The 27,731-nt window shown below is 38.8% G+C and overlaps 3 protein-coding genes across 6 annotated transcripts; all 3 read right to left on the reverse strand.

The window, feature by feature from the left end:
* Positions 1-734: 734 nt before the first annotated feature.
* LOC122649837 (protein G1-like1) lies at positions 735-1,450 on the reverse strand. The gene is made up of 2 exons (XM_043843084.1): positions 793-1,450; positions 735-751 (listed from the first exon to the last, which is right to left on the reverse strand). Exon 1 carries the CDS (start codon positions 1,445-1,447, stop codon positions 794-796), a length of 654 nt encoding a protein of 217 aa, XP_043699019.1. The 5' UTR covers positions 1,448-1,450; the 3' UTR covers positions 735-751; position 793.
* Positions 1,451-6,123: 4,673 nt separating this feature from the next.
* LOC122649556 (protein CHUP1, chloroplastic-like) lies at positions 6,124-12,460 on the reverse strand. 3 transcript variants are annotated; one of them, XM_043842751.1, is made up of 9 exons: positions 12,456-12,460; positions 11,201-11,211; positions 10,304-11,071; positions 9,152-10,087; positions 8,853-8,984; positions 8,359-8,540; positions 8,143-8,254; positions 7,574-7,717; positions 6,124-6,199 (listed from the first exon to the last, which is right to left on the reverse strand). In XM_043842751.1, the coding sequence occupies exons 3-9, from the start codon at positions 11,069-11,071 to the stop codon at positions 6,128-6,130; spliced, it is 2,346 nt and encodes a 781-aa protein (XP_043698686.1). In that variant the 5' UTR covers positions 11,201-11,211; positions 12,456-12,460; the 3' UTR covers positions 6,124-6,127. The 3 variants fall into 3 exon arrangements, with proteins under 3 accessions (XP_043698686.1, XP_043698687.1, XP_043698688.1); XM_043842752.1 differs by lacking the exons at positions 7,574-7,717; positions 12,456-12,460 and having other exon boundaries at positions 10,304-11,582; XM_043842753.1 differs by lacking the exons at positions 6,124-6,199; positions 8,143-8,254; positions 12,456-12,460 and having other exon boundaries at positions 7,692-7,717; positions 10,304-11,582.
* Positions 12,461-14,806: 2,346 nt separating this feature from the next.
* LOC122652030 (U-box domain-containing protein 4-like) lies at positions 14,807-27,086 on the reverse strand. Of its 2 annotated transcripts, none has more exons than XM_043845655.1 (5): positions 26,698-27,086; positions 24,237-24,517; positions 20,821-20,937; positions 18,349-20,391; positions 14,807-15,077 (listed from the first exon to the last, which is right to left on the reverse strand). In XM_043845655.1, exons 2-5 carry the CDS (start codon positions 24,510-24,512, stop codon positions 15,018-15,020), a joined length of 2,496 nt encoding a protein of 831 aa, XP_043701590.1. In that variant the 5' UTR covers positions 24,513-24,517; positions 26,698-27,086; the 3' UTR covers positions 14,807-15,017. The 2 variants fall into 2 exon arrangements, with proteins under 2 accessions (XP_043701590.1, XP_043701589.1); XM_043845654.1 differs by having other exon boundaries at positions 18,349-20,403.
* Between the last annotated feature and the right edge of the window lie 645 nt (positions 27,087-27,731).

Raw genomic sequence — 27,731 nt, forward strand, 5'->3', positions numbered from 1 at the left:
GAACATAGCCTAAAGATGTAATCTAATCTAACATCACCTAATGAAAACAATTAAATCATAATCTATGAGATTTGTGATTTAAAGAACCAAATTAATGATTATTAGTGCCTCATTGGTTAAGATGAAGCAGACAAGAATGGGATTCTTCTTATATAGGATAGGGTTCTTTTGTAGGTCTAGAAATTGAGCCCACAATTAGGAAACTCGTCAGCTACCTCGTCTTCATCTTTGTAAAAGCATAGACAACACAACTAATACCCATACCCTACCAAAGTCTGATATGATATCTTGCAGCTTTTTTTAATTTATTTATTATTTATTATTATGGGCCAAAGCACAATACTAAAAACCAATTTTGATAAGCTTCAAAATACAAGAAGAATAAAAAATGGAAAATGATTGTGAATTTTTAACTAAAAATCATAGAAAGAGAGAAACCCATTTACTAAAACTTCCAAATTTCCAATGTGGTCGTGTGGTTTTGGGGTATGTGCTCATGTGTGTGTGTATAAATAGGAATGAATAAGAGAAATCAAGTAAGAGCAAAGAGAGGTTAAATTCTAAACAAGAATACTGTATTACAACTAGTAATAGAAAGAAGAGAAGTAACCAAATTTGCAAAGACACTGACAGTACCAATACTTGACAAGACATTAGGTTTTGCCTTGCCACTGACCCCATAACCCTAAAAACCCAACTACTGATTAGACCTTAACATTAATTCTAAGCCCACAAAGTCTATTTTGATCAAATTCATAAAGGACAGATAAGGAAGGAAGGAAAGGAAATACTACTAATTAAGAACAGATAAGGAAGTTGACATGATCACTCCCTCATCAGTTTCATGGTGGATATTGCAGTTGCTGTTGCTGCTGCTTCCATCAATCCCAAGTGAGTTATTAGCTTGCCCTTGTAGTGATGGCCTCTTTCGCTTTTTTTTCTCATAAGCAATTCCTCTTGCCTTAGCTTGTGTATCACGAACCTCTCGAAGGTACAACCTTACGGCGCGTGCACCAAAGGGGTTTGCTTCTGGTTGACCTCCATGTTCTTCAAAGGCAGCACGAAGTCGGCCGATTAGGGCATCAAGGCTACCCCATGCTTGTTTGAGTGGGCAAGGGCAAGGTGCAGGTGGGTGTGGATGACCAAAGAAAGGGCAAGAGGGAGAGTGCACCTTTGTCTTCCCAAACTGGTCTAGGTAACGGAGGAATTCCAAGACATGTGCTCCACTACACCGAGAGAGTGCAAGTGGTGGGCGGTGGTTCTTCAGATACTGTCCGAAAGTGTTCCAATCTCGACGCTTCTGTGATTCATATCTGCTTGGTGTTGTTGTTGTTGTTGTTGTTGCCATGGATAGATCTTGTTGGGTGTGATGGGTAGTTGAATTGGTTGAAGCTCCAGTTGTGGCAGCTGCAGCAGCTGCAGCTGCCGCGGCAACAACAGCTGACATCTGTTTGATAAATCTACTCAACTAAAAATATTGTCTTTTTCTGAAATGGGTTTGGTCTAAACAGAATTACAAGTATTGATGGAAGGTGAAGAAATGAGATTGTGGGTTGTTTTGATCTTTGAATGCTTAGTTAAAGCCATATAGTGTTGTTATAAGTGGTTTAAACAGAGGAAAAGAAGAGCTTTCAGATCCTTAGATAAGAATTTCTACTAGGGCCTTGGGGTGAGAATCAGTGGATGCCTAGGTTTCTTTTGATCTGCAAATGAGGAAAGCTACTGTGAGAGAGAAAGAGAGAGATACAGAAGATGGAATTCGTGAGAGGTAAGGTATGTATGTATGTGTATATAAGTATGAAAGGAAGGAAGAGAAAAAAGATAAAGAAGGGGGGAAGAAGGGATAGGACAGGGGAAGTGGGCCCAAAACATTGGACCAAGTGACCAACCCCACCTCCTGGAAGTGACGACAGTCTGAATCTCACCCTCATATACGTCTTTTCTTTTCCTATCAAGATTTTCACCTGCTCTCTTTCTTTCTCTTTCTCTCTAATCGTCTCCTCTACTGGGCCCAGCTTTTAAAAAAAACTAGGGTTGTGGTGCAGAAAGGTGAATAGAACTACTAAGATCTATTGCCACAGATGCAGGCTTCTGTGTCACTACTGTTGGATCCTTTTGTCTTCTTAATCCACACAAGATTCTATATGGGTCATTATTCTTCATCGACCATGATCATCTCTCTCTTTTTTGTGTGTTTATGTGACCAAATCCCAAGTATGTTTCTTTAATCTGTCATTTCCTCTTTTGAAGATCTTTCTGTACAGTCAAGCTTTGGATTCTGCATGGTATATTGGTATTGTTTTATGAACACCTTTTATTAGGTGGGCGATCATTACTCTGTGTGGAGTAGAGAATTATCCATTCGGTATAGAGATTTCCTACCACTTGACATGCTAGATGTAGCTGAAATTTTGTAGAAAGGTATACCTAAGGTCTCTTCCTCCAGTTTTAATCTAAACCTCTTGAAAACAGCTTTTTTAAAGAAGGGGTAGGACTGCGTATATTATGAATCTCCCTGGACCCTATTAGTGGTGGGAGTCTCGTGCACTGATTACGTTTTTGTATTTATTTTAAAATTGAATAAAAAATACAAATTTAAAATAAAGGATACATTTCAATACATGAAAAATACAAAGAGACATGAATATAGAAGAGAAGATATACCATTCATTACATTTGGGTTTGGGGGAAGCACCTCTTGGCGTGGTGGTGACTGACAAAGGATTGAGCTACTCTCCAGGGAGCCTAGCACCCATGGAGTGCCTAGGGGCTATCCAACCATTGGGTTTGTGCTGCACACAGCCCTTAGATGCTTTCCTTGGCACTCCCTGGGCGCTGGGCTCCCAAGAGAGCTGGATCCGCTGACCTAAGTTTTAGGGAGAGGTCGTTGGTACGATTCTTTCTCCCCCCTATCGGATGTTAGCCTGTTGTCCTCTCCTCTTGGAGTTGGGACGCCACCCTCGCCGTAGTAGAAAAATTTTTACTTTTTTTAAAATTTTTGGAAAGATTCCCCCCCCCCCCCCCGGCGCCTTCTTAGGCTAATATAAACGCTCCAGAATTTTTTATACTATTGGAATTAATGTCATAACATAATCCTCTAAAAAGTTCCTTCAGAGATTAATTACTAGGGCACCCATTTCTCTAGAAAAAAACATTTTTGGGCTTTCCTTTTTCTATTTAAGGAGAAATTATTCTTTCTAAATTGGCTTTGCCTAACTATGGTAAAGAAAGGAGAAAAATGTAAGAGCAGTCACAATAATTAGTTGACTATAATCCAAATTATTTGGGCTGGGTGGGAAGGACAAAGAGGGTAGTTTGCCTTTATTTTGGCAGCAAGTTGGGCAATGTTCTTTCTTGTCAACATGTCAAATCCAGTGATCTTTCCTTCTTTTCTTTTCTTTTTTGTCCATAGCTTGAGATTTCATCAATGACATGGTCTCTGTGAAATTTTCCTGCCAGATTTATCACTTCACTTCTTTTGGGCAATTGGATTGGCATGTGGGTCACCAAAATCTCAGCTTCAAAATTTGGTGTCCCTTGACTTATGGTTATGGTTATGGATGATCCCCTTCATTTATAATCCTTTAAAGTTATGGAATATTGGTTCAACTCAGTTTGTTTTAGCTCATATTTTGTCTGTTTTTGTTTCTGTTTGAGCTACATGCATGTGTGGACCCTTAAATTTACTTCATATAATTCCAATAACACCAAAATCTGTATTGCATTTGGTGCTTTAATGAGGACCTAATATGATCAACACATGAATAGGCAAAAGATTGTTGCAGGTGTACCTATGGTTTCAGAATATGAAAGCATGCCACTGAAAGGCTAAAAATACTAGTAGTGTAGGATAAATCTTCGCAATCCCACAATGTCAGTATGGTAAGGAATCTGCATGTCACACCAATGGTGGTGTAGAGAACAGTATCATCCATATGAGACCCACACGGTCAAAGTAAGAAAGAGAAAATAATAAAAGAATCCATGTAAGAGAGAAATAGTACCCTGACTTATTCATGGGCCTTTCTTACCTTCCTTTAACACCAAAGGACCCCCCCCCCCACATCACTCACAACCAGAGGGTATCACCTAAGCCCATAGTTGAAAACAATTTTTTTTTTTTGGGGGGGGGGGGGGGGGGGTTGGTGGAACTGAGGGTTAAACTGGAAAAATGGAACCCTACCCATTTTATGATTCTATACATACTCCAGGTTTGATAACCATGCTTTCCCTTATTCAAACTATACATTTTTTTCCTGTTGCTTGCTAAAGCCCTTGCCATACAAGTTCCTAGCTTGTTAGTGAAAGCCAACTTAGATTCAGTCCAGGGTATGAAATCACGTAATTGGGATCCGGATCAGTCCTGGCCAATTCTGACCTGAATCGACCTTGGAATTGGCGTGTTAATGCCCTAACCCTAGTTTTCGTACAAGGATCGGATAAGCTGGATCAGCTAGAATCGGGATTTGCGCCAATCTGATCCCAATTCTTCAAACCTGATTTAGTAATTCTTAGGAGGGAGTAGCATATACTAAAGACAGCATCAAAATCAACAAGCCACTTAATAGAACCCATCTAAATATTGAACAACTTGGCCCAACTCAAACATTCCTGGCCCAAATTAAGCTTTGGGCTTGGGTTGAGGCCATTAGCGACATGCGTATTTCTGAGCCCAGTTGTGTATATTCTCTTGTACTCTTGTCATACACAGTGGTTTGTAAGAAAAAATAACAACTCAGAGCTATCATTTTGGCTTGAAAAGTGGTCAATTTGAGTCCTAGGCTGGAAAACCAATTCTTCATGCACATGGATTTTAATATCGGATCGGATTGGACCAGACTGACCGATTCGGACCGATCCCAATTCCAGATGATCTCAATCAGACTGATCCCAACTGAATCGGTAGGGTTCAGGATCTACAGGCCAATTCTAGGGTTTTCCAGGCCGATTTCAGGTTTTTAAACCCTAAATATGCATTATGACTAGGGGAAAATCAACTCAAATTTTTCTTGAACAAACTGAGTCAAGCCAAGTCAGTGGGAAGATGCTTCTGTCCAAGATATTTCCTTTTTATTTTTACCATAAATCTTTGGACATAATTTTACTTTCTTCTAATAACCCAAGTGCTTTGACGAATATGATTCTTCTGTTGTCAACTTTTCTTAATGTTCTCATATGCTTCCTGCTAAGGTTTTTAATTGGTTCAAAGCATTCTTTATATTTTGTAAACAAGAAATAGTGACTCAAGTTGATTTCCCATAAACTTTTTTCCTGATTTTAGCCCACCAAAAGAGGTATGAAAGCTGATCTCTTAGGTGGGCTTTAGGGAGCTGTCCTTAAAGTAACAAATAAGTGAAAAGTTTTCCCTGTGAAGGAAAGAATCTCTTTCACAAGCATACCTGATTTTGCCACATGGAAAATTAATGTGACAAATCTGACTGTTGGATTTGTTTTGCCACTTGGCAAACTCAAATGATTTAGCATCTGAGCAGCAAACATTAGGGTCTACATGTCCACAAGAATTCAGCATCATCTGACCTATTTAACATAGCAGAATGAGGTTACCATTAAGGATATTCTTTCCTTAAAGCCCATGTAGGAAAACCAGGTCCAACAAATAAAGCCCAAAATTATTAGGGTTGATATTGCATCGCATGAATTCCTAGAACAGGCTTGCAGTAGGACATATAGCAGCTAGTGTGTAAAGCATGAGAGCCCAAATAGTAGCATTTCTTTTTTTTATTGTACTCTTTCTAAAATAAGGCCAGTTAAGCCAATGTTGTCTTCTCTATGCATGGTTGTCTTTGTATGGGGAGAGAAGAGACAGTAATGGAATTTGATATCTAATATAGGCAAATGCCAAAATTCTACACACAAAAAATTGCATTACACAAACACTGATCACTTTCTACATTTTACTGCCAAAATTTCAGAATTCTATGAGCAACAGACATGATCCTTTCTTTCTTATCAACCAAAGCCACACATTCTGTTTGACCATAAGACACACTTTTGTCAATACACATATTATTAATAAGCTTACTGAGATGGTAAGCCTAGTTTTCTATTTCATGTTTCTTTTTTCTTTCTCCTTTTGCTGTCATTTTTCTTTTCTTTTTTTTAATTTTTATTTTGGACAAGCTAGGTTCCTTAGCTCCTCAAACGCATGCATTGTGTCTGCATCAAATCCTCCTGCAAACTGCATCAACAAATGGCACAAAGTCTCAAGTTAAACCAATATGGATTGAGTGAAATTAGGACAATAATAAACAGTAATCATTAAATTTAAAGAGAATTATCATGATGTGTTTCAAACAACTAAGGGAATAAATTCAATAATATGGAGATGATAACCTAAAAACACTTATAAATTCAACTAAGGGAATAAATTCAAGAAATGTGGTGTCTTTATAAACTGAGGTGCTTACATCCATGCCATGAACAGAATTCATTTTATACTGTTGAACATCTTGTAATACTGATGTTTCAGTAGATAGAAATCTTTCAAGTGTTGTCAATCCTTAGTGAAGTTTGTGTTCACATGAATGATTATCGGTTTCACCAATGTATCAGAACATAGATTAAAGATTAGTTTAACCCCTGTTTATCCTTGGTATGCTCAACAAAATTAAGAATAATGATTCTGTTTTTTTGTACAAGTATTTATCAGTTCCCCATATGTAGAAGCTTGCAGTTATAATGGCAAATAACTACCAAAAATAGTACAATTTCTAACCACCTGTGCCAGTGGTACAGAAAGTGATCATTTCTTTAAACAATATTAGATCCCTTTGACTGCTAAAACATTCTTTTTCTATTGAAAATAACCTCTGGTGGCAACAATAACTATTACCAAAGACAGTAATGCACCAACAAATAGTAGTTGTAGTAGCAGTAGTATTAACTATTGTTAAAAAAAAATAGTTCTGTTTATTAACTATGATATTGATACATATTAGCATTAGCTACTACAGGGACAGTACTCTAACCACTACAAGCCATACACAGTTTCTAACAACAAATACTAGTAGTAGTACAGCCAGTGATCTTTCTCATTATTAACAGTAGATGCTGTCAGTGCTATTTAGTGACAATAACAATAATACACACTATCACCAGCGACTACAAGAAGAGTATAACAGGTACAAATCTCAATGCTAAACCACCAGAACTTGTAGTAGAACAGAAGGTGATCTTTCTTATTAATAACACTAGATTTTGTTATTGCTGTCAGAATGCTGGTGGTACTACTGAAATAACTTGTACAAGTTTCAGTGGTAGTGAAAAATAATGGCCACTAAAATTAATGCAATGTAATTAATACAATGAAACTGATGTGAAGGTTTATTATTAGTAAAAATGACCTTTACTATTAGTAGTGAAGGTTTGTGTGCAAGAAGTAAATAACTGCTGAAACTGATGTTTCATTTTTCTTTGTGCAATGGGGCCAGGGTCTAAATTATGACATTTTTTTTGGGGGGGAAGGGGGGCACTCAGGATCTAAATTATGGCATTAACACATACTATTACTAGTTAGTACAATGAAAGTATTTTTCTTCAATCTTTTCAATACCTGATGTATTCGGAAAGCAAATCTCACTCCTTGAAGTAGCATATAGTCCAAAGCAGGATCCTTTTCTGATGCTCCTTTAGAATGAAGTTCCGTTGCTACCCTTTTCATATATTTCTTTGCTAAATTGACTGAACCAAACTTTATCTGCAACCATACATGACAATAAGTGAGAAGAAGTTTTGAGCCGCCAACAAAGTGATTTAATGCAAAAAGTATAGTGGACAAGAATATCTTAGGATTTTTTCTTTTTCCTCATCTTGAGGTTTTCACCCACGCTTTAATGATCCAAAGTGTTTCATGGGATAGCCATGTCTGTGGTATAAATTGAAGGGCAGACACTCGAAAAATGGGTACTCAATGATTACAAAAGCTATATTCAGTCTCTCCCCCCCCCCCCCCCCCAAAAAAAAAGGGACTTATATTATAGCAATGTAATTATTTCCCTTTTTTTCCTCTTCAAAGCTTCATGGATATCAAAAATATATATAGTTTCATAGTGGTAAATTGGTTAAATTCGTTGAGTGAACCAAAATTAGAAAGAGTACAACTAAGATAGATTATAAAATTACCTTGCTAATAACCCCAATGTCCAGCATCCAATTTGTAGGGATCTGGAACTCTCTGCAGTTACGCATCAACACATCTCTGGCCCGGAGAAGGTTATAAACTCTACGCTCTATCCTATTAGGATAAGATAAGAAGTTAAGTTTACTCATCAAAGGTATGCTAAAAATTGTTAGATCTACACTAAGATAAATGTTATGAAATGTATTTCAAGTCCTTACTTTTCAGACAAGGTGACCATTTTCTTCAGTGCAATGTCACAAGGAAGTCGAGGATCATCCTCATAAGAAGAGACTTCAGCCTCCAACTTCTTCAGATCACTATACCCAAATGCTGCTTCTCGTAAAATATCAGATTTCTTCTCTGGCCAATCGAAGTGCTTTAAAACTGCCCTTTCATCCACCTTAAAGAAGATACAAGCATAACAAAGATCTTAAAACGATCCATACAAATGCTTTGAAGTGACATTGTAACACAGTCCAAAAAATTTTCTGAACATTTCTTGAGATGTGAAAGATTATAAAAGCTTTTATTCTTAAATACATTTGAAAAGGAAATGAAAAGTAATCTATCACATTCATCTAGATATATTACAAAGAACATCATGGAACTTATACAAGATTTGAAGTGATGAATTGTCATCTGATTTCTCCTTTTCCCCAAAAAATTACTGATTCAAGAGAAACTTTTCAGATGGTTTCAAAAAACAACTTACGAGAAAGCAAAGTTCTTCATCAAGCCACTTCACAAATGCCACAACATCTTCAATGTCTTGATAAACTGCACCATTGACCTCTCTTATCAATGAGTTCACAAACTCACCTTGAGTCTCTACATCCGCCTTTATCTACAGATACCACCACATTACCCCGATTAGAGCTAGTTTACAAAATGGCATCTAGAAGCCTAATTAAGAGAGCTGTTATCTTGATGAGATACCTCTATAATTTCAGCCAACTAACCAAAAATAAATTAGATAAATAGAAATAGAAAAACAAAGGATAGGTAACTTACAGCAAGCAAATGGGATGATCGATTCTCAATCTCACCGATCATGCTGCTGTGGACATTTGCAACGTCTGGTGCATCACATATTCCTCCACTTGAAGGTTCCTTTCTTGAATCCCTCTTCATTAGTGAATGGTAAAATTCAACTACCTCTGGAGCCCTCTGCACCACACTTGTGCTACTTCTTGCTGTGAACTTAGGAGGAGGTGGTGGGGGAGGTGGAGGTGGTGGAATTGAAGCATTCCCATCTTCCCTAGCTACACTAGGAAGGGACACTGAAGGCCTTGGAGGAGGATTAGGAATGCGCAATGGTCGCTTCTCAACATCCAAAGAAGCTGTAATCTTATTGGTTTCCTGCTTGTTCACAAAGAACTGAGGACTCTGAACAACACCTAGATCATATTTCTGAGCAACCAGTGGTATTCCATCCTTCTCTATTTCTTTTCCAGAAATAAAAACATCAGATTGCCTTCTCTTACTTGCTATTAAGCCTTCTGTACAGGATTTTGATCCGCAAATAGAGTGTCTTCTTTTGGGACTCACACTTTCTTGTAGGTCAACCCAATCTTTATCTAGGAGATGATGTGGAAATTCTAAATTTGATAAATCCTCCCCAACTTTTGGCCACCGCTTGAACTTGCTTATCATACTTGGTTTCTTTGCATTGCTAAATTCAAAGGAACCCTTGGTGGGAAGAGATATAGCTCTAACAGATTCACTGTTCTTTTCAACTGAATTCGGAGTCAACAATTTATCTGAATCCATTGTGGAGCCTGCATTGCTCAATTCATTACGTAGACATGAATTGACCCACCTAAGGTATACAAGTTCCTCAACCTCAGTTAGCCGGCTCATCTGTAGCCCTTCAACTTGCTTGCACAGATTTTCATTTGTGTGTCTTAACAGAGATGCCTCTGCTTCAACCTTTGCTACAATGTCACTCTGTAATTGAGAGAAATTCAGAAGGGGGGGGGGATATAAGGGAGAAAAATTAAAACCACTTCAGAGAGATAATATAGTAGACGTAGAACACATAATGAACAAGAGAATACCCATAGAAAAAATGAACAAGGAGAATCAAAATACTACATAAAGAATAAAATATGGCCAAGACAAAAGTTCAATCAACATATTTTCTAGGAAAGGAAGTAACAATACCTCAGAAACCTTTGTAAGAGTAGCCAATTGGGATTCTGCAGAGGATAGATGGCATGCAAGATTCCTCTTCTGCAGCTGGAGTTCTTTGTTCATTCGCCGCAATTCAACTACTTCCATCTCAAGATTCTTATGTGAAGCCGTTGAATTTCCTAGCTCTTCTTGTTTCGATGATTCTGGTTGGCTTTCTAAAATTGAGGATAAAGACACCAGTTGTTCAGAATAGCTTGATTTTTCAGCTTCTAGAAAACGAACTCGCTGAACAAGTTTCTCAGCTTCATTCTTCTTTGATTCAAGCTCCCTTTCAAGATCACAGATTTTTGGGTTTTTCTTATATTCCAACAGCTCAGCCTTCAGTTTTGATTCTCTTTCTTTTGATTCTCGGAGTAAGCTTCTCAAATGGTCTAACTCAAGGAACAAATCACGAGATGAGGACTTTGTGTGATGGGAATCGAGAGTATGTGGATGAACTTGAGCATAATTTGCTGTACATGGAAAATCTCCAATAAGAGACCGTTTTACACGAGATTGGTTCGGCCCAAAAGGATTCCTCTGATTAGAGATTTCTGAACTGGTGAGAGGTGGCTTCGCACCCTGCACCTTGCTTTTCTTTTCTCCTGAGAGGCCTTTTACAATGTGTGACCCCCAAGCTGAAGCAGATTTGAGTTTCGATGAGTTGCTAACAACTTTAACATTAGCCCTCACCATCTGATTTTGATCAGAAAATTTGCATAGCTTTGGTCGGCTCTCTGAAGGGTTCTCTTCTCTCATCTTGTACCAAAAATTACTTCAGGAGATACAAGCTCGAGCCCGAAGAACGCTTAAATATCGAGGAATTCAATAGATGATGTCACGAAACCTTTCAAACGATCACAGCAGGTACTCTATCAAAATCCATACCTGGAAGATACCTTCAGTGTTTGAAACTAACAGAAGTAACCTTGCAAATGCTCCAAACAGTAAAGAACCCCCACGGTTTACCGAAAATCCAGCTTTCTGGATCAGGGTAGGTTATAATCTTTTCAGAAAATGGGAAAAGAGTTATTCAAAATGAGATTCAGTCCTCAGTCAAAAGGAAAAAAGAGAACAAAATAACCAGCAGAAGCTCAAATGAGCAGGAGAAAACAGTTTAGTACTGGTACAATGCTTTCCATTGCAGCTCGCACTCTATGAAAGAACCCAGATGAACAAAAAGGGTTTTCTGGGTCTTGAGAACTAGGAACGCTGAGATTCAAGAAGACATCGATGGGTCCTTTATGGTCCTCTGCTCAGGTATCTGCAGCGATGCCACATTGCAACTGCACTCCATTCGAACACTTGGCATCTTTTTCAGAGGATTGATGGCTTTGTCTTGTTCTTTGAAGCAGAGGCGTTGTGATTTGTAATGTAAGCTCCGGGTTCGAGGGAACGGTGTCTGGGATTGGTCGGAGCTTTGCAAGAAAAGGCGAGAGCTTCTGAACATTCTATAGCAATTTGAATCTTTGAAATTTGAATATCATAGAACCCTACGCTCCGCTCCCACTATGGTAAGAAAGGAGGGAACCTAACGGTCAGATTGTGGTCCACCTCCCATGTGGCACAAGTACAACTAGCTGGACCGCTTATAGGAAAGCCCACCAAATCCAATATATGCCCAAAAGGGGAATAGAGGCCTATCTATAGGATCCACCATTTTTCAGCCATGTAGAGCTGGTTTGATTTATTCAAATTGTTGAATGCATAAAATATTTACCAAAAAAATAAAAACATAAAGCACTCTGGATGTTTTATATTAGGGGTGTCAATGGGTTGGGTTGGGCCGGGCCTGCCCTAATCGCTGACCCGACCCTAGAGGCCTTAACCCTGACCCTAACCCTGCTAGGGTCAAGAAACTCTCAACCCTGACCCCACCCTGCCAAGGTCGGGCCGGGTCGGGTTGGTCCTGATTTATGGCACCATCCACGTGTCTCATTAGACCATGTTTTTGTAACATAGGATCTCAACCTGTGGGACAACTAATAAATATGTTGAAAAAAACGGCGTGTGTATAGACTCTCTCTCTACAATTGTAATGGTGTCCCCTCAATAGGCCTGAAAGCTTATAGGGGCTACAACTAAATAACAATCATGTCAGTGACCCTTTTTATGGCCCTGATCAAAATAGTAGATGATCTACTCTTTTTATCGGTTCCCACTTCATGATGATGACAAAGCTAGTAGTTATCTCTCTACAATTCTCTTCTGTTATTTTTTTCCTGTTTGTAAACCCTGACCTAACCCGACCCTGCCAGGGTCAGACTATAACTAAACCCAAACCCGCCCTCAGGGTTGAAAAATCAGGGTCGGGCCTGGGCCGGGCTCAGGGCGGGTTCGGGCCAGCCGGGCTTTATTGACACCCCTATTTTATATGTCAAATATTTCCTTGTGCATTTAAAGATAGTTTGAAAGAATGCCACCCAATTGCGTCAAACATGCCGCCTCAGTGCGCTGACATAGGAACATACAAAATGACTGCCACACCCTTGGTCATTTCTAGGGTTCTAGAGAGTAAGATGGTCATTTTGTTCGCCCCTGGGATGGTGTGCTGCACGACCAGGTGTCGTTCTCTGTCCCTTAAAGATGAGATGGCCATGTGGCATTTTTACTGCAACATTGGTAAGACTATGTGTTATTCTATCAAAATTTGAAGTTAAATTCAATCATTCTATGCCTAAATTATATCTATGAATTTTGTAAATCATCTTGCTAACTGGTAGATCTAGGCAATTTCCTCAGATTGATAGGACCATGTGTCGTTCTATTAAAATTTGAAGTTAAACTCAATCATTCTATGGCTAAATTACATCTATCAATTTTGTAAATCTTTTGCTATCTATTTATTTGGTAATTAACAAAATATTTCCTAATTCACATGAATAGATGTTGCTAAGGTTGGTTTAGGGGATGCTTAAGCAATCTTCCTTAGGCTGTATTGCATTCCCATTTCTCATTTTGTTTATTCCATTTAATTGACTTTAAAGTAATTTCACATTGAAGTGTTAGGTTTAGGACTTGAAGAGGAAGACTAGTTAGTCTTCTTGTGATTTTCTTTAAATTTATTTAAAGGCAATCAGGCTGGTCATGGGAACCGTTTTCATTATTATATAATGTTTCTAACTTAATTGCTACTGTTGGGTCTGTACATATCTGAGGCTATGTTTGGTATGAATTCTAGGAATGTATTCTGGGTTAATTTCGCATTCTCGGATGATAAAAATAACTATTTTTATGATCCAAGAATGCGAAATCAACCCATAATGCATTCCAAAAATGCATACCAAACACATCCTTAAAGAATAGAGAAGTTATTTTTGTAGCGCATCGGCTGGTTAACAAGGTCAGAACAGAAAAACTGAGGGAAAAAATTTTGGTAGATGTACATACAACTTTGTTTTCTTAACATTACTTTATTTTTCTTTATCATAAAAAATATATTTATGTGTAAGGTTAATATGAATATTTGTGTGTATTGACACACACAAGTGTGCAAATTGGATTTGATCTCAGGGCGGCCATAAAATCATATTTCAACAAAGGGTATGTAAAAGAAGATGATGATTTGGGGAAGATGAGGCATTTTGAGGTTTTTAAGAACAAATATTTAGGGGTAAAATAGTCTTTTCAAATTAGGTTAGGGTAATACATAAGTGAGGGCAATTAGGTCTTTTCAGTTATGAAAATAAAACAAAGGATAAATTGATCATTTTCAATTAGTTTTGGGCAACAAATAAATGAGGGTATTTAAGTCTTTTCAGATTTAAGAAAATGAAGCAAAGGGTAAAATGGTCAAAATATTGTCATCTAACGGTGGTATTTAACGGATTGGACCTATGTGGCATTTGAGGTGTAAAGCAAGGGTGGTACGTGAAATATTGAGGGGTAGTACGCGAAATATTGAGCCGCTTAGGGGGGTACGTAGAATATTGGGTGCATTCTAGGGGGGTTACGTGTACTTTACCCTAAAATTTAATGTTCTAAAATATGAATATTTGTGTATATTGACACACAAGTGTGCAAATTGGATTTGATCTCAGGGCGGCCATGAAATCATATTTCAACAAAGGGTATGTAAAAGAAGATGATGATTTGGGGAAAATGAGGCATTTTGAGGTTTTTAAGAACAAATATTTAGGGGTAAAATAGTCTTTTCAAATTAGGTTAGGGTAATACATAAGTGAGGGCAATTAGGTCTTTTCATTTATGAAAATAAAACAAAAGATAAATTGATCATTTTCAATTAGTTTTGGGCAACAAATAAGTGAGAGTATTTAAGTCTTTTCAGATTTAAGAAAATGAAGCAAAGGGTAAAATAGTCAAAATATTGTCATCTAACGGTGGTATTTAACGGATTGGACCTATGTGGCATTTGGGGTGTAAAGCAAGGGTGGTACGTGGAATATTGAGGGGTGGTACGCGGAATATTGAGCCACTTAGGGGGGTACGTAGAATATTGGGTGCATTCTAGGGGGGGTACGTGTACTTTACCCTAAAATTTAATGTTCTAAAATGCATATACATGAACTCATGAGAGAACCCCAATCGTCCCCTTATAAACAAATTGGTTTATTACCAGCAAGCAACATCCCAAGAACATTTCATTGCATTATTTGCTGCATTGGTAAGTCGCACATAAAAAAATATTTCTTCACACAACTGAGTCACCACTAGTCGTGGAAGTTAGATCGATTGCACGTAAATATTAGGACCTTCCTGCATTACCATGTCTCTGGTTTCTGAAGTAACTAAGAAGAGCTTGTGCCTGCAACAAACAAGGTAATTTGGTCACTTCAACCCTGAATACCACAAAGAATATGATAATCAAATAAACCTGCCCACCAACCCCCCGCCCCCTCCAAAGAAAAAAGGAAAGAAAGGGAAACCCCAACTGAGAAGCTTAGTTACAGTTCAGAGATATTCTCCGGACATTCCAGGTGTACCATGCAATATAGCTCTCAACAGCCAGGCGCACTGAAAATTGGGAAGACTTCAAATGAGTCATCAATCCATGGGCTAAACATGAAGGTTCTCAGATAATCCACATCCCCCCCCCCCCCCACAAAAAAAAAAAAAAAGAGGCCTTCTCATAGCCAAAAGAATCTGGACTTGATACCCAGGAGAATTTCGACACGAAAAAAAAAGATCCCCATGATTTTTGGCCATCAAACCTCTACACCTGCACCTCAAATGCTGTGCTAAATTTTGTCCAAACAAAGCAGTAAATTGTTGAATCATCCTCTGGTATTAAAATTTTTTGTCCTACATATATCCTAATTTGGACATGTTAAATGCTTGCCAAGTGTTGTCATTTTTGTAAACATTTGTGGCAAATGAAACTTAGTTCTCACAAACATAGATACTCTCTCCTGCTCCCATCCATGCTCGCTAGTATTCATGCGGAGGAGAAAATTTTATCTCAAAGGTATGCCATTAAATATCAGGTGTATTCTTGCCTACAAGTGTCTTTAGAGAGATGCCCCTCAAGATGCTCTTTTTCAGGCACCAGGCAAAGGAATGACTAGACGAGTATACAGGATATCTGGATTCAGTTTTTCTTTTCCCCTTCTCGGTACAAGGATTCAGTTTTCAGGTCCCCATAATGTTGCTTCCAGTGTAATGTCTTGGTTGGGATAAGGTTATAATTGTTGTTGTTGTTGTAATGTCTAATTTAAAAGGTTCAAATGGTATTTCAGAAAACTTCCAAAAATATGTTTGTTCAAATGACAGCTAAGTTATGCCAATCAGAATGACTTTTCAACCATAGGATCCATTGAATGAAATGCATGCTAGTCCAATCATATAGAACATTACCACAGGTGCCAAGATTCACCACAGAGATAAGAGGAGCATTCTGAATGCACGAAATGGTTCACGCGGAACCACCTTTTTTTTTTTCCGGGGGTGGGGGTTTTTGGTCCACACTCAGATCACAACAATAGCCTTAACCCAACTAAATGGGGTCAGCTACATAGATCCTAGCCCTCCAATAAGCTTTATTCGAGATCATACTTGAAACAAGACCTAAGCTATGCATGTCTTCCTCACCACTTCTCCTAGGGTCATTTTACGCCTGCCCCTAGCTCTTTTAGTACATTCAATCTGAATCAAGTAACTCTTCCAAACTGGAGCATCTGAAGGCCTCTGTTGAACATGACCATGACACCTCAGATGACTTTCTCAAAGCTTATCTTGAATTGGGGCTACTCCCCACACCAGAAGCTAAACTGAGCAGTTTTTCAAAATTCAAGTTCAGTTTGTTGGTCCCCCCCCCCCCCCCCTCCTCTTTTTCCACAGCCAGCAGTTCATTTGGTCAAAACTGGATTCAACTAGAAGCGGGCCCTTTTTCAGGTTCAACTCCTCCCCCCCACAGATCGGTTTTAAAAATTATAGTACTACATCTCCTACATTTTGAGCCCACTGGAACTCATGAGTAATGAGATTCCCAATCTTGCAAACCTACACTCCCCAATATTAGTGATGCAGATGCCAAGCTGTTTGGCAAGAGATATGTCCAAGGCACTCATGGAAGAAGGGCTGGTTCACTTCATCAATTGGTGAACCAACCCGATGGGCCATAGGACCAACCCAATGGGGCTGGGAGTTGCTGGGTCTCTCAAACCCAGATCATGGGGGTATTACTGTCAGTTTTAATTGACAAAATTTTGGACTTCAAGTGCTGACCGAATGGTATCTTTGGTGGGGACCACATGGGATCTCAAGGAGGATTTCGGCTGCAACCTTAGGAAATTGAAGATCCTATTTTGTTACTATTTTCTATCAGTCCTAGTTACTAAAAGATTAGTTTCTATTTTCCAGTCAAGCTTAATTTCTAATTTTCAGTTTTGTAGTTTAGTAGTTTCTATTTTCTTGTAATTTGAAGTGCAAGCATAGCCCTCTATATTATGTAGGCTGTAGAAGCTTCCCACGATTTAGTTGATGAATGAAACTTTGCTTGAATGCAATGAATATTCTCAAATCCAAATTGGTTGCGACTTGAAGAGCTGAAGGAGCCTGGTTTAGAGAGCCTAATCCACCTATTCCCCCCTACCTTCTAATTCTCTTCATCTCCATTCTCTCCATCTCCAATCGAAATTCCCCGGTGCTGCTATTGTTGCCGGATTACTTCAAGTACTGGAGATCCTTTTTGGAAGGCTGCAACCACACCAACAACCAAGGTTGTTGCTGCTATTGTTTTCCTCATTTGAGTGCAAGCTGCTGTTGTTCTTGGACTTGGATTCCTGCTGCAACATCTGAGTTTGATATCTCCATATTCCTCCATCAAACCCTGCTGGGTTTTGAAGCAGAACACCACACCTTCATCCTCTCCATTCAATCCCCACTTCTACCCCATTCCATTGGCTGGAATCCTCCATATTCACAAACCTTCTATTTTCAATTCACCTTCATAACTTCACTTCCATTCATCAGAACCTCAGCAAAATTGCAGCATAGCATCACCTATACAAGGCCTACACTTGATCCTTCTTGGAGTCAAGTACAGTGCTGATTTGGCAAGTTTTCTACAAACCTTCTAATTTGGTGTTGCGGCCGTATCTCCCAATTCAGCCATTCAAACCGAGTGAAACTTCCAGCAGTGTTTCACCGCCACACAAGCAACCTTCAATCCAAGTTTGGTTGGAACCAAAGGCTGGTTTGGATTGAGACCTAACTTTCTAATTCTGCCCTTGTTTCTATTTTGGATTTGTGCGTTTACTTGGGACTAAATTAACCCTAATTTAGTCTTAAATTAATTAGTCTAATTCTTGATTCCTAGTGATTGATATTGCGGATAATCAATAGGCCAAGAATCATTATAACTAACTAGAATTCAACAATGAGACTGCAACCCATGGATATGGCACATTCAAGAGGTATAAATAACCCCCCTGTCGGATGGTCGACTCCTGCTTAATTGATAGGTAGGTCAAATGTAAAGCATCAAGACACCAAGGATATCATAGCTTCTCAATCTGTATGCAACCCCACCCCCGCAAAAAAAAAAAAAGATCTGTGTGCAAGGATCAGCAGCATACCTTTTCTTTGGCGCGTGGTGTGCCCGACTGCGACAGTGCCACCAATGGTGGAACAGCTCCTTCTCGAAGTACCATACTACAAAATCTAGCACTGCTGCAGAGCTGTAGCAGTGCTGCAGCTGCATTTTCCTTTCCCCTTGCTGAACCCAGTTCAACCACTTCAACAAGGACTGGGATCCCTCCCCCCTGACCAATTGCATTCCGCCCTTCTGGAATTGTTGCTAAGTTTGCCAAGACAGCGACTGCCTTATCAACCATCCCAGCTGCTGGATCCATCAACTCAACAAGGTATCTCACTGCTCCAGCCTGCACAATCAGGGTCTTGTTCTCATGAAATATAGACAAATTGAACAGAGCTGTAGCAGCGTCTTTCTTCCCCCGAGGGGTTCCATTGCCCAATAACTCTACCAGAGGTTTGATTGCCCCAGATCGACCAATTTTGACCTTATTCTCCTCAATAACGGAAAGGCTAAAAAGGGTGGCAGCTGAGTTCTCTTTCGCTTCAGGGCTTCCTGTCTGAAGCACATGAATGAGGGGATCAATTGCATCAGCATTTGCTATTAAAGTTTTGTTATTATCATTGATCGATAAGTTGAGAAGTGCTGTAACAGCATTCTCTTGGGTCTTTGTGTCTGTTGAGTGAAGCAAACCAACCAAAATGCTTATGGCCCCACAGTTTGCAATTATAATCCGATTATCCATATTGTGTTTAGCAAGAAGACGAATTTCAGCTGTGGCAGCTCTTTGCACATCAACAGAAGTACTTTTCAAGTCGTCGACCAACTTCCGAACTTGGGTCTCAATAACCAAAAGATCAGACCTTGTGTCAATAGCTGGTGAGGAGACTATCCTTGGAACAACTCTTTCAGATGGCCGACGCCAGATCGTTTGGCTTCTAGATCGTGTCTCTAACGGCGGTGGAAATTCAGGTTCTCTATGTGATACTAATGTAGCTGGACCCAGAGGCTCAGATGTTACCTCCCCAGAATTTTCACCACTGTAATGAATCATATCACTGGACAACCGTGACGCCTCATTGGTATCCCGTGGTGTTCCTTGGATATAATCTGTATTAGAAACTGTGCTGGATACAGAGGTATTACGATTATGACCCTGAAACTGTTCACCAGTGCCACTTCCTTCAGAAAGTTCTTTTCTTGATGCCACCAAAGGTTGAGCACCTGAAGCATGATTTCTCTCCCCTAAGTTGGCCGCCCTATCCTCAGAGTTCATGAGTGATAATCTACCAACATCTAGCGCAAGTCCATTTCCAGTCCCATCTTCAGATGCTGAACGAGGATGTGAAGGAGAAGTTCCCTCTAGATGGGCTCCATTAGATGATAAAAAGCTATTATTTGGTGAACCCATGGACCTAGTTGACTCAGGCGACCTTGTATAGTTGCTCCTGGTGGGAGAATGAACTGAATGTGGTGGGATATGCAAGTCTCTGGCACCTGAATCAGCATGCGCAAGAAGTGTTGAGGGTTGATTTAAACTTGGAGACTTCACAGGGTCTGGCAGCTTCACATTGTTTGACTCACACCAATTTGCAATTAGAGCTTTAACAGTATAATTGGGAATTAGGTTAGTGTGCGCCAAAGTCTGGTGGGTTTTGGGACAAACGGTGAGACCAAGGTCAAGCCACTTCCTGATGAAAGCCCGCTCATAGGTTTGTCCCGAGGCCACAATGACAGGATCTGTCATCAGCTCAAGGGAAAGAGGGCAGCAGAAATCAGCAGGGATGGAGACAGGGTTGGTGCTCTGTGACTGCTTTATTTCGACAAGGCGGTCATGCATACGGGTGACAAGAGCAATCATGTGATCTATGTACTCAACCTCTCCCTCCTTTTCAACTTGTTCAGCCTTTGCCTTATCCTTTTCAAGAGCCACAGCCTCCATTAGAAGATCTTGGTGTGACGTCAAGCATAGGGAGTCTGCAATCTTCACCAGGCTCTCTGAGCTTAATAGGGCTTTATCCATTTGATCTCTAATAGCTTGTTTTATGACGGCTGACACCTGCTCACATCCAGTACCCTGGAGTTTCTGAACACAGAGCTGCAATTGATCATTCCCAGGGAATGCAGAAATCAAGATGAGGATGTATTTCAATTATGGAACTCAAGATTAGTACACGACATGCAAGTGGTGATCTATCTCCTCAATCTGGGTACCCCAACCAACAGTCCACCTTTAGGTTCTCCCATTTTCCTACAATAGCATTAGCTGGATGATCAAACAATATGAAAATTGGGTCCTTCAAGACAGCAATTACAACTTTCAGATTTCTCTCCTGGAATTGTTGATAATTGTTGTTTGATGGTTAATTAAGATCATCCAACCAATGTTATTTATTGGGCAATAAGACAAAGACCCATCAGTTAGAAGGTCTGAATTGCTGAGACAATCATCACCTAAAGGGTGGACGTGTAGGGATAAATTAATTCCACATTAAAAAGAGAATCATTTTGGTACCTCAAGAGATGATGAACTCAAATCACCAGGGAGGTACTCATGCAAAGAGTTCAGAACCCTGAGAAGCTTCAGACCAGAAGCCTGAATCTTTGTCAGTAATGATTCGATTTGCAACACCTGATAACATATGCAATGAAAGGTAATTAGAGAATTTGTAAAGTTTATAGTTTAAAATTTTAATTAAAAAGAAAAGGTAATAAAAGTATACAAGTATACAGATACTGAACCTACCCCGAGCTTTGTTTTAATGTCCATAAACTCCAAAAAATGAAATACAAGATGGACCATTAAGAATACAGGAAGAGCAACGAGAAATCTTCCATTAGTCCAATGGAGGAAATAAGTTACATTGAGAATCAAAATTGCCTAACACGATGTTTGTTAGAGACAAACACTGTATTAGATGTAACATCCATGAGATTTAAGATTTATGTTAGTAATAATTGTTTCCTTGAAGTTCTTAGATGCCTATGAACACCCCCCCCCCCAAAAAAAAAAAAAAAAGGTAGAAGAAACATTAGAGGGTGGTGAGCAACACCGTGAAAGAGAATTGTTATGTATTTTATAAACTAAATTACGATATGTCTTACAGTTTCTTCTCCCACTAGCAAAAGATATATGGAGTTGGAAGGAGATCTAGCAGTGATGCAGGAGCAAACCGACAAACCAGGTCCAAATTTAGTGTTGGTCCAGTAGGATATTTAGGGGTTTATTATTTATCTAGAGTTATCTTCTAATCTTTTATTTTATTGTGTTTTGTTTTGAGGTAGCTACGTAGGAGATAAGTTAGTAGTTTCTTTGTTTAAGTTTGCTTCAAGTTTCCTTGTTGGGTGCAAAAAAAAAAAAAAATTCTAATAAATATGCTTGTAATCCAACGGTTTAGCAGATGAATAAGAATGGAATATTGAATTTCATGAGTCGTTGTGCTCTCACTCTCATGCGTTCCAATCTGTTTTCCCTTCCTCTGTTCTTCATCTTCTTTTTCTCTCCTGTTCCTTCCTTTCTTCATAAGCAGGTTACCATCCCTCCATTCCTTCTAACCTGCAAGAAACTGACCTGCCATCAGTCCCAGTCCTGCTCCTATCGCCAGATCTGATCTCAGGTCAAAACTCTTCTCTGACTGCTGGTTCTTTCCAGTAACTACTGGTCATGTTTGAGGGCCCAAGGGAGAGAAATCACTCCTTGAAATTTGAGGTGGATTGTCTTCCATTTGAAGGGGATCTCTTCTTGACTCCAAAATTGGTTCTTCTGCTTTTGATGTTTGTTCAAAGGAGTAATACAGCTTGGTGATGCTATTTTATATGGCACCATATTTCCTTCTTTCCTGAAATGCCCTTCCCCATTCTTCGTAATCCTACTCCTCTCCTTTATTTACTTTGATTCCAAGACTACCCTTATTCTTTAATTATTAAATCTTATTTTATCCCTTCTCTCTTTATCTTCTTATATAGGCCATTAAGATTCTGTTTATTTACAAAATTTCCATCGCCCTAACCTTTTGAACGGATGATCTTCTGAGTTGGCCCATAAGCGACCTGAATCGAGGTTTTTGAACCCTGGATTGCAACCCAAGATACCTTAGAGTTCATAACCAAGATGTTGATTGAATTATATCCAGAAAATTGATCACCAGTGACTACATAGATATGGCATACTGCCGGAATTAAGTGGATAGGTCAAGGAAAGCCAAAAGTTCACAAAAACAGATAAGCAGACTTCCCAAATATGGATGAGCAAGTTTGACAAAGAACTCCACACAGCTGTAATGGAACTGGATACATGTGATTATATGCACATGGAACACAAGTTTGTGAGCTTGTCAGCTTGGCAGTTACTTTAGTGGCAATTAGTAGCCAGAAAATAAAGCAAGTACTTGGTTGATTTATGCTTAAGCAGGTCCAAGAATATTTACCCAATGAAATAGCTCTTTAAACTCAAAGTACAAGTTTATCTGACAAGAAACTGGCTCAATTCAGCTCAGCCTCATCACTACTGTCTGGGCACAGTTACCATTCCTTTATTTACATTTCGTCAGATTAGCTTCATCAAGCAAGAATGTATTCAGCTAACAAAACAGCATAGCAAAGTTAGCATGCACTACTGACACAACTGAAATGGTTATAGGCTGAGACTACTAAATGCTGAAACAGCAAGGGCACCTCTAACCCTTCTTCTGTCTCACGTTTTAAGGGGTAAGAAAAAATTTAGGACAGAAGCTTTTAGATGGTAGCGTTGTAGAAAGACCTATGCAATAAAATCTATCTAAGATGCAACTATTGTGGTTGAAAAATATCAATCAAATATAAATGTCTGAAGATCCATAAAGAAAATCTTTTCAATCATTAGTATGAGGTTGTTGATATCCTGGTTGGTGCCCTAGGGAAATGCCTAGTACATTATGTGGGATCGATTTTTTATCATATCTAATGGGGTTTCTAATCACCTAAGAGATGAGGGTTTAGGAAACCAAAAAAATTCCAGAACTGCAGCGAAAGGAACCCAGATTTAGGGAAAATTTGAATACTCAAATAAATCAATTCTGATTAGCCCGAAATTTGGGTCGAGGGTTCAGTTTAGTAGGGAGAATAGTTCTGCAAAGTTTGACTTAAATCCAATGGTAACATCTCCAGATAGGGAGCAATCCTACTGGAACTAGGAGACTGTATAGTAACCCAGAACAGCAGAATCGATGCAAGATTTTAAAGGGCTTAAACAGAATTCAGGTAAGGAAGTATGTAATCAGTCAATATCAGGTACAATCTCTCTTGCATTCCCTATCTTCTTCTCTAATATAATATTTTAGCCTTAGTTTCTCTTTGTTATACATTCTATTTCTACTTCTATTCTTCTTTCTCTACCAGTCTACCTTAGATATTGCCTTCCAATGTTTCCCTGTTTCTGATCTCTTTCCTTTTTTTCTTCTGTTATCTTCCCTATTCTGACTACTAAATTCTCTGTTGAACCTCCTAATCTGGGCCCATTCTTAGTGGCTCATTGAATTAGGATCATAGAGGCTGCCTCAACAAAATGCCAGCCCACTAGTGATGGCATCCTTTATAACATCTAATAAATATTACTCCTTTGAGCAATCAAAATCATGTCAGTATTGAGTGACCAAAAGCTGTGTTTATGATAAACTACAGCATGATCCTAAGAATCCAGCAAGTAAAATTCTATTCTATCCCCACAGAGGTTATGTTAATAATAATCAACTGCATAAAACAATACGATTTATCAAAAGGTCAGGGTCCAAGGTTAAGATCAATTATAAGATAGAAACTTGGATAATGCATGAACAAAAGAAATTCTTGAAACAAATAAAACTGGAAAATGTCTAACCATAAATCACCAAAAGCCTCTTGATATTATCTTCAAACATAAAAACCAAAAGTCAGAAAAGGAAAGGCTTAACATACAAAATAAACTTTACTCGTCATTGGATGCCAGCTTTCGATAAGTTCCCCAGCTTCGACAACAAACCCATCCAAATCTTCAAATACATTCTTAAGCTGTTCATTTGAAGCTACTTCAGAATCAAGAATTGCATCAAGTATTGGCCTCAACAGCTTCAATATCTCATCTAATTTTTTGTAATACTTTTGGACCAATTCAGAGTTTATCTTGTGACAAGAAGATAAATTACTGAAGTGAGAGATATCATTGAGGAGAGCTTTTAAAAATGATATCTCCATCACACCTGTTTCAGGAACATAATCAAATAACCCAGTAACTGAAAACAAATAAGTTCTAAACTCCTGAATGGATATTGATTCAAATGCAAAACTTAAAAATATTAACCACGGAAAGAAATGAACAGCTTGATAATAATTGAAATACCAATTCAAGACAAATAAGTAGTGAGACACCATAAGAGAAAATTGGAGACAACTGACAAATGATATAAAAAAAAATTAAAGCCAAAACAAACAGGAAGGGTATATAATAATGCATATGAGAGTTCTTACAGAAACAATATGTAGCACACTCAGAGAAGAACTAGAAGACCAATTATTTTTCTTCTTATATTTGCAATTGCTCAGTTATCATCCTTGAATTAATGGAACTATTTTCAATTTTATCACCACAGAGTAGGAGCACAGACTCAAGGAACCCTTTAATGAACCTAAATTTGTGCAGGCTCTTAGTGATTTATGAGGGGATAAAGTGTCCAGCCCCTAAAACTCTAGCCCAACTTTTTTGAAACCATGTTTTTCGAACAACCACAAACACAGAAAAACCCCCAATCCTAATTGTACCTTGGAAAACCTAATTTGACAACCTCCAATGTTACTAGACTCCTACTTTTATGAAAGTAGCAGCCGCTTTTCCTTCCCACTATTGGCCTACTACTTAGTTTGGCTGGTGCAGATATCAATTGCACATTTGTACTTTCGTACGCTAAATATTCTTGAAATTTAAGTTGAATTAGGGTTCCTCGGCATGTCTAGTGTAAAAAAGCGCCATGATTTTAGTACCAGCCAAATTAGGGTATTCGTTGGCTATCCTAAATCATCCCTGTCTCAATGTTTAGGAAATGCTGGTCTATCATTGAAAGAACTTCATGAAAGTGATGCCCAAGTTTCCATGAAAATGTGGCGTTGCCTACAAATATGAATTACAACTTCCGTAACAATTATTCTGAAGCTTAATAGAGCTATTGACGTCAAGATTTTTAAGCTTGATAAGCATGGTGGGCCATGTCATTTGTGATGTAACGGTATCAAAGCAAAGAAAGGCACTCAGACTTGTTTTCTTTACACTCCAAAGGGTTATTGTAAAAGTAGAAAAATCTTGGATCAATTGCTTCTTGCAATGAACCACCAACTGAAAAATGAGAAAAAGGAAAGCCCATAAATGTCTGCTAGATTGATACCAAGAAAGACCTAAAATGTATAGTATGTCTCCTATAACCACTTCTTTTTTTTTGTTGGGGGGGGGGGGGGGGAGGGAGGAGGATTGGAAACAGAGGTAACTTCTATTAAGAAAAGGAGAAGAGAGAAGAGAACAGCAAAATATGTCTCAAAGCAAATAACCTGAGGCCACAGCAACAGGAAAAACAACCCAACCAGAGCTGCACCTGAACAACTAGCTCCAGAATACAACATGCCACTGCCATCAGCATTTTTACGACAATAATCAAAAGCTGAATGAAAATAAAATTACAAGAAGAAAGCGTTCAGACTGATATAACTTTCTCTATGACCGGCAGGGAAAATTGTTCTGATAGACCGAGGCAGCAAGAATAAATGACAATGAGGTAACCTACCTGCTTGTGCACTGAACAAGGAGTCCATTCCATTTCATCAAAAAAAAAAAAAGAAGTCCATTCGATTTCACAGAGACCAATAAGACAGCAACAGATAAACCAGGAAACCCAGGAAAGGAGGGCTAAAATGATAAAATCCCATCTTTCGAAATGATGAATCAAAACATAGGCACTACCATTGGAGACATTGCATAAACACCAAACAAAAGAAACGCCTAGCTTATTCTAAAAAATAAATAAATAAACAAACAGAAGCACTCTTCCATACAGAAACACCAACAAAAGCCCAAGTTGTATCAACAAGAAACCAGTATAGTTAAGGATAGAATATGATAAAGAATGAGCCTCTTCCCCCTTCTTTGCTTTGGGAGAGCATTATCCAGTGGAAACCCAGATAAACAAAAACCTAAAAAATTTGAATTGCAAGACATAGATCATGAAGCAAGATCCATCAAAACCGTTCCGTCAGATGCAATTTAACAGCACAAATCCCAAATGGCACAAGAACCCAAACAGAAATGTCCCAAAGATAAAAATCCACCCATCATTAAGAAGAAAATTGCCAGCAGCTCGAAAAAACATGTTAGATAAAAGAAATGAATAGAATGTACCTCTTTTACTATAAACCTTCAGTTTCAGATACCAAAGCCTTTCTCTACATTGCTGCTGCTCCAATCACCAAAACAATCCATATCAATTAAAAAAGCCGTTCCAAACCCACCATTCGTGGAACCCATATACCAAAACCACCGAGAGATCAAACCCACATGTAAATTTGTAGAAACTTGAATTCCGTAACCGGTTTCAGCAGAACCCCAATTCCGAAACGAGCTCTTTTCCTTTATATACGCTGAAACCAATCGACCAAGTAAGCCTTTTTGGAGCTCTGGAGCAATTAAAGCCGATCTGTATTTTCAACTTCGATGAATTAAATGTAATTCGAAAAGAATCGAAACGATTATGAGCAGCGAAGAAAAGGGTCAAAAATCAGAAGTCAAAACTCTAAAATCTCAAGAGTGAATCGAAGCAAGGCAGAAAGAGAGAAGAAGAGAATAAAAAAATGGTTCTTTTTTCTTCCCCCCACCCCACTTCTTCTCGGAATCCTCCTCCTCCTCCCCATGCTTTTAACTTTCCCCCAGACGTAACCGTTCCAACATAGCAAAAATTAAAATTCAAAAAAGAATAAATAATTTATTTTTTCTCTCTCTCAGTCTCTCTCTCAAAATTAAAATTCAAAAAAGGCAAATATTTTATTTTTCCTCTCTCTCTCTGTTACATTTCCCGCGATTTTATACCAAACACAAACAGAAATGGTTCGAGAAAGTTCCCCACCCTTTTGTACTCCAATCAGGCCCTCTCCAAAGCACTTTGAGTGGAAGAGGCAGCTTTGCTTGAGCTAGCTTTGAAGATGATGATGATGAATAGAGGGCGAGAATCGGTTGTATACACTGCATGTCCCTCCGCCTAGACACAGGGTCATGCAAAATGATCGTTGTGCCCAAACAGATTTTCACCTTTTCATGGGGGTGAGGTGGCAAGAGCCACCGCAACCAAGTAGTATTCTTCCTCCCTAATAATAATAATAATAATAAGAAGAAGAATGTTGGGCACACTGAAAGTCATTTCACGTGCCATGCGCCCTCCC

Source organism: Telopea speciosissima, chromosome 2 (genome assembly GCF_018873765.1).
Source record: "Telopea speciosissima isolate NSW1024214 ecotype Mountain lineage chromosome 2, Tspe_v1, whole genome shotgun sequence".
In the NCBI taxonomy this organism is placed as follows: domain Eukaryota; kingdom Viridiplantae; phylum Streptophyta; class Magnoliopsida; order Proteales; family Proteaceae; genus Telopea; species Telopea speciosissima.